Genomic DNA, 13,969 nt, shown 5'->3' on the forward strand with positions numbered 1-13,969 from the left:
CCAACAACAACAACAACAACAACAACAACAAAGACCGTAGGTGGGTTTCCATCCTGTTTTTTAATTTGAGCATAAAAAAAAGAAATTCAAAGAAAATCTTGAAACTGTAAAAGTGTTTTTATGCTGGGCTGAGCTGGAGAAGTTAGCGTAGAAGGTATGCAATGGTTTAGTATCATCTGACTGGGAAAGATCGCACCACCTGCTGTTTATCTTCATTAACTTTAATACTTGCATATCAGCAGTGGATGGAAATGCACATTTCTTCATTTAATTCATGCTACATTTGGATGGAAACCCACTTAGCAGCACAGCTCCAACTAAATCACAGCTAACAGAAAAGTTCTCAGGGTCCGTGGGACAAACCCGCCTTGATAATAAAACACATGGGAGAAACAGACGAGCCATTTTTTTTTTTTCAAATGGTGAAATAAGCAAATGGTTGGAACAGTTTTGGAAGACTGGGGTGCTTGTGTACTTTGTCTACCTCTCCACAGACACCTGCCTCTAAACCTATACGTCCAGAATTAACATTTTGTGGTGTTAAAACTCATGAGATATCGTCATAGTCCCTCCACCAGAGATAAGATGTCTTCCACATGCCTTCCTCCACTGAATCAGCACTGAGGCCGGAGTCCTGTATGCACCTCTTCTGAGACGCCCTCATTGTTTCTGTACTCGGTCAACACGCTCACATTTACACATTTCACCGTGCATTCCTTGACTTTTATTTTGTAGGGGCCTGCTGTCTATATATAGCTTTTCCTGACACATTTAAGAACAATTTTGAAGAGTATGCAATTACATAAGGCACATTTGTATGATGGTTTCACACCTTGTCATTCTTTCTTAAAACACACATATAAAAGTGCATTTTGTTCTGTCCCCTCCGTGTATTTTATTCTAATGCAAAGGACCGGATGTTAAGGAGGTAATGAACTGTTAGGCTGCACATAAAACAACCCGTCAGAGCTATTAAACAGTCACAGGTGTGAATATTATGCATATCGAGGCCTTGCACAGGCCTTCAGACGGCTGTAGAGTTGTCCTGCAGCTGGGTTACGTTTTGGGTCTTTGCATAGTTGTCAACCAAGTGGCTATTTAACAAAGGGATTTACTGTATCTGGCAGAGTTTGGGTGACTATAGATATTGTGTGTGTTTGGGATATAAATGGAGTGTTAAAAGTTTTTTAAAACATGGATTTTCATTTTAGCATCACTTGAAATAAATTGCAATTCAAAATAAAACAAGCAGTGTTTGTCTTTATTTGGAGCGAGATGCAGGATGAGGGCTACACTTTTGAAAAGGAAGGAGCACACAAAGAAGATAGTGGAGACCAACAAATTCAGAGCTGCCCTCAGAAAGGCAGAAGATCTGTTATAATAATAATAATGATAATAATAATAATAAGTTCTTCTGTTGGCCTAATATTCAGTTCAGAGAAGTGAAGACATTGACTTGATACTTACAGAATCACATACTGGTCTGGATTTATTTGTCATTTAAACATTAAATCTATTAGATTAGTAATGCTGTTAAATGCCAAATTCATTCCCCACCCACGTCATGTAAATTCAAAATAGTAACATCAGAAAAATCTTTGCCTCTTTTTATGTGGCAGCAGTGAAAATTAGTAATTGACACAATTAGATTCAACGTTTACAATGTTGTTTACAATGTCTGGCCCCTGTAGGTAACGACCGTTAATGTAACGCTAATTAACTGTTAACAGAACACCTGTAACGCGGAGGGACACATGTAGTGAAAAGTCCCAGTACTCTACATCAGCACTCGTGGAATGCCTCTCGTCCAATCAAATCACTTGGTCGGGACTAACTGCTGTAATTATTTTCCTATCAACTCTGAAACATTTTCTAGCCAAATTTGGGACTTTGTGGAATATAAATTCGTAAAAAAAACAGCCTTAATTTTCTTGTTTTGAAGAAATGTAATTGACTTTATCAAGCAAACAGAATTAACAAGTAGAGCTTTCGTTCGTACTCCTAAACACAAGGTGGCGGTATAGTCACACACCGCCGGTTTCCTGCCGCCGCTAAGTTATTACGTAGGGTTTCAAGATGGCGTCGCAGTACTACCAAGAAATGCAAGAGAGCTTCAAAAATAACAGCAAAAGTCGAGAATTCCCGGCTCACACCGCGAAGGTCCACTCGGTGGCGTGGAGTTGTGATGGCAGGAGACTTGCCTCTGGGTCTTTTGACAAAACAGCCAGCGTTTTTGTTCTCGAAAAGGACCGTTTGGTGAGTCGCTGTGCAGCTCCCGACTAGCATGCTAGCGTTAGCGTCTTTTCAGTGAATGAATGGGCGTGCAGGGCTAATGCTAGTGAACTGTGACAAACAAAACTATTTTTCGATCGTCTGTAATATGTCACATCCTTGTAGATAATCCTCTACAGCACACTACTGGGTTTATAAATTAACGCTTGTCATAGCCACGAATTCCCCATTGCTTTAATTATGTAAAATACTAAGCCAGATTCCTTTGAGAAAAGTTCACATTTTTAACGTTAGCTCTCAGTCTTAGCTCACAGTCTCGCTAATGAAAGTCTGAAGACAGTGTTTGAATATTTAGGAAATACACAGAGTGAAAGGCAATGTGAACAACATTCAAAGCAGAATTATGTTGCCTTAAATATCTGCTCGCATCTCAAATTTCTTGAAGCCTTAAGAAACACGAGGCGTAATGAAAAATATTAGCTTCTCTTCGTCCTAAATTAGCTTAAGTCTTTTACTTATATAAATTGGCATATGATTAATAAAAAATGGAAACAACCAGTGTGTAGCTCAGTTATTATTATTATTATTATTTATATTTAATGTGGTCTTTGTACAGTATCATGATCGTACACATGTGTTACTTATCTTGTAAGGGTTTATTGCAGAGAGGCTCATTGTAACTGGGCCGATGCACCTGTTAAGTCTGACTTTGTCTCTGTCCACAGGTGAAAGAGAACAACTACAGAGGTCATGGTGACAGTGTAGATCAGCTCTGCTGGCATCCGACCAACCCTGATCTGTTCGTCACAGCATCTGGAGACAAGACCATCCGCATATGGGACGTCCGCACCACTAAATGCATTGCCACCGTCAATACAAAAGGTGAGACTTAATCATCAAAATTTTATACCATTAGCAATTTTTTTCATTTTTATGTAAAGAAAATAATACAAATCGAAATATAGATGGAGCAGCGTGTCTAAGTAAAACACACAAAGACTATTCGTTGTCTGTTTTGCTCTTTTCAAACTGGATGAAGTTGGTCAAAGTGGAGCAAGATATGAGGTTTGATTACCATGAAGGTAGACATGTAAACAGCAATAATATGTGTGAACTTCTGCGGATGTGATTCAGCCACGAGCTTAACAGCAGGACTCCAGACGCTTGTCTTCACAGTAACACATCCTGAGTTACACCTCCTACTACTGACAGAACCCACCAGACGCCCTGCTTCCTCCCAGCTGCTCCATTTTTTCTCCGACCATGTGGGGAAAAAAAAGGAAAATATATACTGCAAAGCCTGTCATTTAATTTAGGGAGTTTGTTAGGGCATTTAAAGTTAAAACCGCTTGTAGAGATTTTATTTTTATTTATTTTATTATTGTTTGCTGGTGTATACATAATGCATAACACAGCAACAACAACAACAGATTTTTAAGACAGGTGGCTGATGAAGAAACATTTCATTATTGTGTGAGGGAGGAAAATAACTAAGAACGATCAAAAATGTAATTAAAAAAAATCTCTAATGATTTTTAGGAGAAAACATCAACATCTGTTGGAGCCCTGATGGTCAAACTATCGCTGTTGGCAACAAAGATGACGTGGTGACCTTCATCGACGCCAAGACTCATCGCTCCAAGGCGGAGGAACAGTTCAAGTTCGAGGTGAACGAGATCTCCTGGAACAACGACAACGACATGTTCTTCCTCACAAACGGCAACGGCTGCATCAATATTCTGAGGTAAGAACTCAACAGAAACTTAACTGTGAAAGTGAGATTCGACAAGAAACAAAAGCTCTTTTACTTATTCTACAAAAGCTGTGTGAGAACTGTGCTCTCAGTCAGTTTTCACACACCGACACCTGCCAGCTGCCACTGTCTGCTGATGGTGTGATGGTAGATACTGGTTTCTTGTTGGTGTTTGATTTGTAGTTTTTAAGCAGTGAAGTCGGTAGAAGAATCTGACCGTGACACACAAGGCTGGTTCTGGTTTCTTTGAGCTATTGCAGGATACGATATATAAAGAAACCTTCGTACAGTGAGGCCTCAGTCAGCCACGTCACATGACTCTCAGGCAGCTCATTTATTGGATCATCCTGCTGGTTTGAGGGGTTGCACTTACTCTGCACGCTGGATTGCGCTGAATTATGAAGGTATCCACAGACAGTGGAGCAGCTCCGTTTGTTGTGCGTCTCTGAGAAAAGATCTTTGTGCTCACCTGTAAAATGACCACTGTTCAACTGCAGTGTGCTTTTGTTTTGTTTGACAGGTGTAGCCTGCGTTTTAAAAATTGAAACAAACTGTTCCTCCTCTTGTCTAACTGTCAGCATCATGTTCTGCTGCTGTTTTATTTAGTTTAATATTAAAGCAATATAAACTAATATAAGTTTCATACTTATGTGAGACAGCAGACTTCATTTATTCTGCTCAGCTTTTCAAACGAGGGGCTACGACTTCTACCAAAAACTTTGCGTTGAGGTTTTTATTTTCACATTTTTTAATTTCTGACTCGTCTCAACGCAACATCATGGCTACCAAAGGAAAAAGCCTCCCAGGTAAACAGAGCTTTTCTCTCATGATTCTTGGGTCATCTACAGTTTGTCTTATTCACTTACAATTCTAGTTTCATTTAACACCATAATAACACCTTTCTGAGCACCTGTAAATGGCACTTTTTTCCTCATGAGTTAAAAGGCAGTTACATTAAACATCTCCAATAAAAACACCTGGTGTGAAGATCCTGTAAGTGTTAAATCTCTGCTGCTGTGATGTTATCAGACCTGAAATAAACTGTTTGGTTGATTTGCAGTTATCCAGAGCTGAAGCCCATCCAGTCCATCAACGCTCACCCGTCCAACTGCATCTGCATCAAGTTCGACCCCACAGGAAAATACTTTGCCACAGGAAGTGCAGACGCCCTGGTCAGCCTGTGGGATGTGGAGGAGCTGGTGTGTGTCCGCTGCTTCTCCAGGTCAGTGTGTGTGTGTGTGTGTGTGTGTGTGTGTGTGTGTGTGTGTGTGTTGTTGTTGTTGTGCTTCATGTATAAATAGAAATACACATTAAACAATATTCTTGTCTTTTTTGGAATTTTCTATTTATTGATAAATAGATATGAAAATGTTATTATGTTGTTATTATTATTATGAAAATGTGTTTTTATTGCAGGTTAGACTGGCCGGTGAGAACTCTGAGTTTCAGCCATGACGGCAAGATGTTGGCTTCGGCCTCCGAGGATCACTTCATAGACATCGCTGAGGTGGAAACAGGTCAGTGCAGCGACCTCTTTGTTTGTTAACAACAACCTTAAAATTGTAGAAAGGCTTTCACAGGTCTTAAATGTCTAGAGATTTTTACTTTCTAGTTAAATATGCTGCTCAAATTAAGCTCCAGGTCTGTGCAACAACACTTAACAGGTCCCACTTGTGCCCTGTAATTTCACAAAAAGACCTTGAAAGTTATTGAAAGGTTCTGGAAATTGATTGCAGACTTAGACCGCGAGTAGAGATCAACATCAGTACTTTTTATTGATTGCTGCCTTTTTAACTGTGCCAATTTTAAATGATCGCAGATTTTGTGTTTGCTCTTAAATAATTTGACGCACTTTTCACTTCTTCACGTGTCGTCTGTTTGTAGGAGAGAAGCTGTGGGAGGTTCAGTGTGACTCTCCAACATTTACTGTCGCCTGGCACCCAAAGAGGCCGCTGCTGGCCTACGCCTGCGACGACAAGGAGGGCAAGTACGACAACAACAGAGAGGCGGGCACCGTCAAACTGTTCGGCCTCCCCAACGACTCCTGAGACAAGTTTGTACCTGTACAAAGTAGTTTGCTCTCTCGTGTCTTAGCGACCATAAGAAGTTGAGCAAAGTGAAGGAGGCATCACAAGGGAACAAACATTTTCTGTACAGCCCAGAGGATGCTGCTGCTCAGTCTCCTAAAGCAGCAGTAACCTTGAGCCACCAGCAGATGGTGCAGCTGTCCTAACCTTCCTTTAACAACCAGCTTCATTCCCCTGTTTTTATACACAGATAAAAACACAACTCCCTGTGCTGTAATATATTGTTTTTATGTAAAATATGCATTGTTTTTGATATTAAAACTGGTCTCTTTGTAGCTCTTGTCTGTCTCGATCCATGATTGCTGAATTACTACATTTGATATTTGACAAAATCAAGTCAAGAAATTCTGCGAGTTGTGTTTCAGTTGGAGGTTGGAGGTCAGGTTTTTCACTGTGGTCTGTGAGAACCTGACGAGCTGATACCTGATATCAGTATCAATCACATATGTCAATGTTAATGCTTATCAAATATGTGAACAGGTTGCAGTCTTTAATGCTCAAGCGATGATAAAACAACAACGGTTTTTCAGCAGAGCTGCAGAGGAAAGCTCAGGCTGTTTTCATGCTGAAGGACTCGGCAGAGAGTCTGAGCAGGAAACACTCATTTAATTACTCTGGACCTTGAACCGTCCATGCGTGCCTGCAGCGTGGGTGTGTATGTATTAGATAATAAAAGGAGGGTAGATGAAATAAACATATACACTAACCCAATATTACTGTATGTACACAGAAAAGCTCTGCAGCCTTTCATTCACACACATTTGCATCCGGAGAACACTCCCACTTCTGCACAAAAACAGATTGATGTTGGCTTGTTATTAAATATTAATTACTGCTCACCGCTGTTATAATGGAGGGTTCTTTCTTTACTGCTGCTACAGAAAATGAACCAATGACCAAGAGTGGAGGGTAAAATGATTTAGTGTCATCATTTTGCATATATTTATACATTTGTATGGAGGAACACCTGGAGTTAGTGTTTATTTTAAACCTGAAATGAATATTAAATATATCAAAGACTGTTATTGAAAGTTATTGAATATTGGTACAAACTATTGGCCCTCTGCATAAATATGATCTGTCCATCAAACCCTAAAACAACCTCCAGGTGACAGCGGACGTGTCGAAGCAGTTTCTCCTCTCTTCATCTTCCTCCGTCGTGTCATAAATACACAGCAGAGCCCAGATTTAAGGCCTTGGGTCTGGGCCGGTGGCAGCTGGTCGCCCCCCCCCCAGCGTCGGACCAGCAGGCCGCAGGATGTGTTCGCCTCTTGGTTTCCTTTCATAGCCTTGATGTCCCACTGCCCCTACTTTATTTTAATTTAGTTCAACTCCACATGGGAGCTGAGGCGTCCAAGAAAACCAAAAAGCCCCAAAACCTTCCTGTGGAGTGTCGCCTCTCTGCTGACTCACCTGTATTAGTCACTGCATGAAATGAACCACAGGTTGTTTATTTCTTAGGGAATATTTTTTTTATATAAACAGTTGACTATCATCAAATACTTTCATTGCATCATTCCCCAAAATCTGGGGATTTTGCAGCCCAGCTCTGTGTTCGATTCAAATGGAGGAGTGGATAAAAAATACCAGTTAAAAAAGAACATCAATTAAAACAAAGATATAAATAATATAATGACAAAAATCAATTAAAAGAAACAGATTAAAAGTCAGAGATTAAGAATCTAAAATGACCGAGAGGTACCAACACATTCATTTCTCATGTGTTTTGTGGTGAGTTCAGGTGCAGAGAAGCCAAAAGCAGAAGATCCTCAAAGCTCAGTACGAACTCCAGGGACATGGAGCGGGAGCCAGTGATTAGTCCTGGTGTCATGTGGTCCAGTGGACCGAACTAACCTGGCTGCAGAGAGAGAATATAAAAACTGTGCTCAAACTTCTGCATGAGTCGAGCTACACATTTAGTTTCTTAACATCAGTTTGAAATTCACGAATCCCTCCCGGCGAGAGGGCGATTTGACATTCAGTATTCTGATCATTTTGATGTGATTTTATGTGTAAATCTGGCATCGTACATCAGCTTACATAAATAATTAAAATAATGTGAGCTTGTTGAGGGATCATCCCGAAGCTGAGATGCAAATCAGTCGAGTCAAGCACCTGGTTTTGAGTCCGGCGTCCCGGCCTGGTGCAGTTGGATGGCCCTTGAGCGTGTCCTCCCATCGGTCTCCCTGCTGATCGCAGCTGTTATTTATTGTAGCCGAGACATTGTGAAGAGGTCGGTCAATATCCATGGATGTGATTGCCAGCGAGCATCATGGGAGGATAAATCAAATATAGCTGCCTGAGGGGTCTCCTTCATCTGCCCGTCTCATTGAGTAAGCAGGAAGGTCTATCTGATTTGACTTTTAATGGTCTGATCTACATGGAGCAGCCGCATCGTTCAATTTACCGCGAGCCTATAAATCGCTGTTGTTTTGGCGTTTTGATGTGGCTTTAAAGCTCAGTGGGTAGAGAACAGCATTAAATATGTGTACTGGTTTATGCAAAGTCCAAATAATAGATCCAATCCTCTGTTGCTTTTAAGAAACTGTCGGGTCGGTACATGGTAGAGAGGGAGGACACATCTGTAATAACCTCATATTTCACCGTTGATGAATATCAGCTGCAGGAGAGTCAGACCGACGTCTCTTCACCTCGTGACGTCCTCGTGTAACTTTTCACACAATAAGGAAAGTTGGAATAAGTGGCCTTAAACAAGAAATAGTGAAATTTAATGTCAGACTTCAGGAAATATTCAGCAACCCCTAAAAAATACACTTGTATACACTTACACTCGATCTAGTTCTGAGAAGCATTTATACCTGGTCATGTTAAGATTTCAGGTGCACTATCCTCGTTATTCTTTGCCCCATGATACCTTTGCGTGAGTTCTGTTTATATTTATTCACTTTAGTCCTTATTTTAGAGCTTTTGGGAATTAAATTATGTTGGAGCACAACCTACAGTATGATCAAGCCTAAAGTTAAAGAAACCACCCACAATGTTTTAAGGAAAGGAAAGACACCTGTAACTCTCACAGACACTGACGCACTTGAAGTAGTAACCAGGAGTTGTCCCCCGTAATCCACACAAGGAATCATGGGACATTTATGTTTATGGACAAAAAAAATTAAATAATTTAATTACAAGTGTTGCTTTTTAAAATTTGTAAATTTAAAAACGTAATTATTTAAAATAAAAAAATCTAACTGACATTGTCTGAGATGTTCGTCTTTGACTCTGAGTCCACGGAGAAGATGCTTTTTGGGAACTGCTGCATGTTAACAGCCTCTCCATATTTATTTCCTCTTAATGTGGTTAACATGTTCAACATAGAGGAGGTGACACAGTGTCAGATTTGAGCTCGCAGCTTCAATCAGCTTTCACATTGATCAATACTCTCATTCATTGAACAGCAGCTTTTCCCAAGGTGATCCTCCTCTCTTTCATCAGGAGGAGGACTCAGATGTGCTCAGGCATGCTGATCAATCCATTCACATACTAATGCTTTCAGACAAGGTGTGTGTGTGTGTGTGCAGTTGCATGTGTATCAATGATGTGGCATTTGTGTGTTTATTCGTGTGTGTGTGTGTGTGTGTGTGTGTGTGTGTGTGTGTGTGTGTGTGTGTGTGTGTTAAGGAAGAGCAGCTGTGTGCAGATAATCAGACCCACCCGTCCATTTGCTTCAGTCAAAACGAATAAGTCTCTGAATCTGTTAAAGGGCACTTCCGCCGTTCTGGATAATTGGTGCGCTGCATTGACCGGAGGCTTCTGGATTGATTTTTGGAGTTTTATTGAGATGAGATTCTTTGATGGCCAGTCACACTCCCTCCCTCTCTCCCTCCCTCTCTCTGATTTCCTGGTAGCTGACTAAATGTGCTTTCTCTCAACACAACCAAAATGCTGAGGCTGAGAACACTGATGTGAAAGGAACTCGGCGTTTAGAGGAAGGATTACAGTCTGAAACAAACACTTCATATTTTTCTATTTTCTGAACTTGTCAACAATGAGATTATTATCTTATTGGTTCGATATGTGATATGTTCAGTTTAATAGAAATAATCTCAGACGCTTCTCTCTGAGTCCGACTGCAGGTTATTCTATGTTTAATGTCATTTACAAAATGTCTTCAGTGCAGCTGGTAAGTAAAATGTTACCACGACCAATAGTCATAATAAACAAAAATATTAGAATAAGACTTATGTTGACAAATATCCATCCAAATATCCATAGGCTACAAATAAAAACGATTTTGCATCTCTGATTTGTGTCATGTCTTGATACAACACGAATCATCAGGTGTTTTTAAAGAGCTTCGAGCTCGTCTTTCAGTAAATTCAAGTCTCATTATTTGTGTGTGAATGCATGTGTGCAGCATCACACCATTAAAACTGAGAGAGAATATTGGTTGGTTGAATTTCATCGCCTACTTTATCTGCTTTAATAGCTATTTAGAAAATTGATTACCCTGTTCATGAGATACAGAGTACACGGAGCTCAAACCAGAACGGCCTCGTCTAAATTTCACACAGGCCTCGTGAGGCAATTACTCGTCGAAGATTTAATTGCTGTCTCCAGATTAAAATGATCGATTTTGTTGAAATGGGATCTGAGGTGAATCACCATGTTCAAAGATGCAGAGACGGAGTTCGAACTGAGAAAGTAAACTGCTGCTCTCCTCTGTCTCCTCTCCTGTCTGTCTGTAAGACGAGCTCCAGAAAATTAAAGTTTAAATTTTATAAACTGATTGACGTCTGCAGGATTCACTGTGAAATAATCAGTTTTTCCCTGATATCTGTCTAAGCGATGGTAAATCTAACACCTGAAAGACTCCGTACGGGATACGTTCTTGCAGACATTGAATATGCAACAAGTGAGGGCATTTTGGATAATTAGCCACAGGTGTGCCTCTCACTTTATATTACCTTTCTTTTCGTACAGATTCACTGGCGACATTATAAAAACCCCTGACCCTAAAGAAAACTGCAAAATTCAAAGAAATCTCAAAGGTTTTTCTATTTATGATGTTACTTTAATCAAACTCTTGTCCCTTTGAGCTTCAAAGCTATTTTCTATATAACAGAATAATTTAAACTCAAAGATCCACTTACTATCTTTCAGAGCTTTCAAACACATTTTGTTATGTTTGGTTGCTAGGCGACATCTAGTAGTTGTAGTAATTATGACAGGAAAGTGCAGTGACGTGGAATGCTGATGTCTCCGCTCCTTTGATTGGTCACTTTCGACACCCATAAGAAAACGAAAGAGGAAGAAGAAGAATACTGAGAAAGCGAAGAAGAGAGAGAGGAGGATAAATAATTGAAAATAACATTAATGTAGATGAATGTACAGTTTGATTTGTAGTTGCATGTTCAGGATTTGTGGTGTAGCCACAGATTTTCACTAGTAGCCGCCATTACTGTGGCGTCGCCTCAGTGCACCTCCTGATAGGTCTGAAACTCCAGGGTTTCATTCTGAGTTAGAAAGTCACCCCAGTTCTATTATGTTTGTATGTTGTTTTTTAATGACATGATAATGTGCATATCATCATGGGTGGAGGTGGATGGAGAGCTGCCGTTGTATCGAGCAGCTTCCAGGTGTCAGTGTCCTAAACGGCGAGAGTGTGACGGAACAAGAGCTGAAGTAGAGCTTGGAGGTCGGTCTGGAAAAATGCAGGTAAAGAGGAGACGTAAAACCTTGGATAAACTGTACCGACAGCAGCGTGTGTGTGTGTGTGTGTGTGTGTGTGTGTGTGTGTGTGTGTGTGTTCAGCAAACCTTCCCTGGATAAATAAAAGCTACAGCTGCAGGTTCCCACCCCGACTCAGAGAGTTTATCACGGACAACAATACAAGATGTTCAGGTTCTAATTTGTGGTTTCGACCTGTGGGAATAAGCAGCGAGGACGCAGATTACTGCTTTAACTAGAAGTGCAGGAGTCAGGACTTTTCTTTCTGGAGAGGCAGTGAACTGCTGACGGCGGCAACGCTCGGCTGGCTCAACCAAATGCTCCGGATAAAGACAAGGAGGACACACACACACACACACACACACACACACACACACACACACACACACACAGGCAGAGGAGAGAGCTGTAGAGAGTAAAGAGGGAGAAAAGTGTGGACAGCAGCATCCATCTTATAGACAGCAGCAGACAAGTTTATTTCTTCCTCTCAGCATCCTGATTAAAAACCGACAACTTTTCCGAGCAGTTCATTTATTCTCTCTGAGCAACAGTTCATCCTGTTTTATTTAAAAGGGGTTCATAAGCATGAAAATTAATACAAATGATTGGATTATCAAGTATAGCCCTATAATTCAGACATGCACACATCTCTTCCGCCTGCATTAGACATGCACATTTTTTTATTATGAGTTTATGTGTCAATTATTTTTCTTTTATGTCCTTTTTACGATATTAGAAATTGTGAAAAATTACTTCTTTGAATTTCTTATTTTGTCCAATCAATAGCACAAAGGTCAAAATAGAAGATTTACAATGATATAACAGAGAACGTTTGGTATTTTTAGTCACGTGGTTCCCAGATGTCATTGGCGCCAAGTTTTGCTATTGCTACAAAGCTAACTTTAGCATTGACAGTTGTTTGCTTATGAGTCCAGAAAAGATGTTAAGTTAGCATGCTAACCACCTAACCATCTCATCACTTTCCGATACCGAGTCACTGTAGTGTCCAGGCTGCTCTGAAGAAGTAGTGCTGCATTTTATAACCTCTTGTCTCGTAAACGTAACAATGGCTGAAGCTCTCAGCAAGACTGGTAAGCAAGCAGCTGTTAATGCTAACGTTAGCTATGTAGCGATAGCAAAAACAGCTCCTTTAATGTATATCTGTTCCAGTCAGTGGTTTTAATTTAAGAGTTCTTGTATTTTAAAGTGCATCTCTTGAGTTTTCCACATGCAGAGCAGCTTGTGACAATATGACTTGATTTGTGTAAATGGTAAATAAATGTTGTAATGTCAGCTACAGTTACTAGTATTCTCCTCTGGCTATTCGTGTCTGTTATAAACCAGATCCTGCAATGTCCTGATGGTTAAAACTCTGTCCTGAACAATGAGTTAATTTACTGAGGAGCACAGGGAATATTTTCTTCCCCACCTGGGCCCATAATATTTATTCTAAGGGCTTGTTTCTTCATTAAGGAAGGTTTATTTTTTTAGTATTGTTATGGTTGCATATTGTTGCTGTGATTTCTACAAACTCAACGATTGAAAAATATAATACGGCTGGAGACACTTTCTTGACGGATTACTTTTCTTATTCGCTCACCTTGACAGTTTTGGCTGTAGCTTCGTCAAACATCGGAGTTGTTGTGGCTCAGTTTTCTCTCAGTTTTGTCAGTTTCCTTGTTGAATCAGACTCTTCCTTCTCCAAAGTCGAGATGAATCAAGAAGCAGTCCCTGCGTTCACCCGATGACTCCTTATCACGTTCTCTTTCATACCCGACATATTATACAAGTTGCGTACTGCGACCACTGCCCTTCTCCTTTCTCCTTTCTCCTCTTCTGCTGCTGTAATGAGGAAAAGCTGCTGCTGCAATTAATCTTATGTTTTTCAAATGAAGCGTCTAACAACAGTGATGGATCATTCAAAGAAGCAGGAGCGATGGCTTGTTCACCGATGATAAACTGGACTCCTCTCTGAGACTAATGGACTAATCAGAGCTGGAACACAGCACAGCATGGAGGAGGAGGAGGAGGAGGAGGAGGAGGAGGAGGAGGAAGAAACAGACCTAAAATAGTGAAAACAAATATAGAAGCAGCTTTAGTGAACCTGTCCAGGAGCAGATGCTTTGAGAAGTTAAAAAACTACAAAAGAAAATAAGTTTATAAGCAGCTACTGAGATCAGATACCAACAGACCTTAACTCCATCCGCTGATG

At 40.4% G+C, this 13,969-nt stretch overlaps 1 protein-coding gene across 1 annotated transcript; it reads left to right on the plus strand.

Moving 5' to 3' along the window:
- Nucleotides 1-1,878: 1,878 nt before the first annotated feature.
- thoc3 (THO complex 3) lies at nucleotides 1,879-6,347 on the plus strand. Its single transcript, XM_056383660.1, has 6 exons — nucleotides 1,879-2,256; nucleotides 2,958-3,114; nucleotides 3,772-3,976; nucleotides 5,046-5,207; nucleotides 5,402-5,502; nucleotides 5,870-6,347. Exons 1-6 carry the CDS (start codon nucleotides 2,077-2,079, stop codon nucleotides 6,031-6,033), a joined length of 969 nt encoding a protein of 322 aa, XP_056239635.1. The 5' UTR covers nucleotides 1,879-2,076; the 3' UTR covers nucleotides 6,034-6,347.
- Nucleotides 6,348-13,969: the final 7,622 nt, after the last annotated feature.

This window comes from Seriola aureovittata, chromosome 8 (genome assembly GCF_021018895.1).
Source record: "Seriola aureovittata isolate HTS-2021-v1 ecotype China chromosome 8, ASM2101889v1, whole genome shotgun sequence".
NCBI classification, from domain to species: Eukaryota; Metazoa; Chordata; class Actinopteri; order Carangiformes; family Carangidae; genus Seriola; species Seriola aureovittata.

Bases quoted from the DNA above. Each gene is read 5' to 3' on its own strand.
- thoc3 (XM_056383660.1), top strand. From the start codon at position 2,077: ATGGCGTCGCAGTACTACCAAGAAATGCAAGAGAGCTTCAAAAATAAC. The intron at 2,257-2,957 runs GTGAGTCGCTGT...CTCTGTCCACAG, and splicing joins TTCTCGAAAAGGACCGTTTG to GTGAAAGAGAACAACTACAG. The intron at 3,977-5,045 runs GTAAGAACTCAA...GTTGATTTGCAG, and splicing joins GGCTGCATCAATATTCTGAG to TTATCCAGAGCTGAAGCCCA.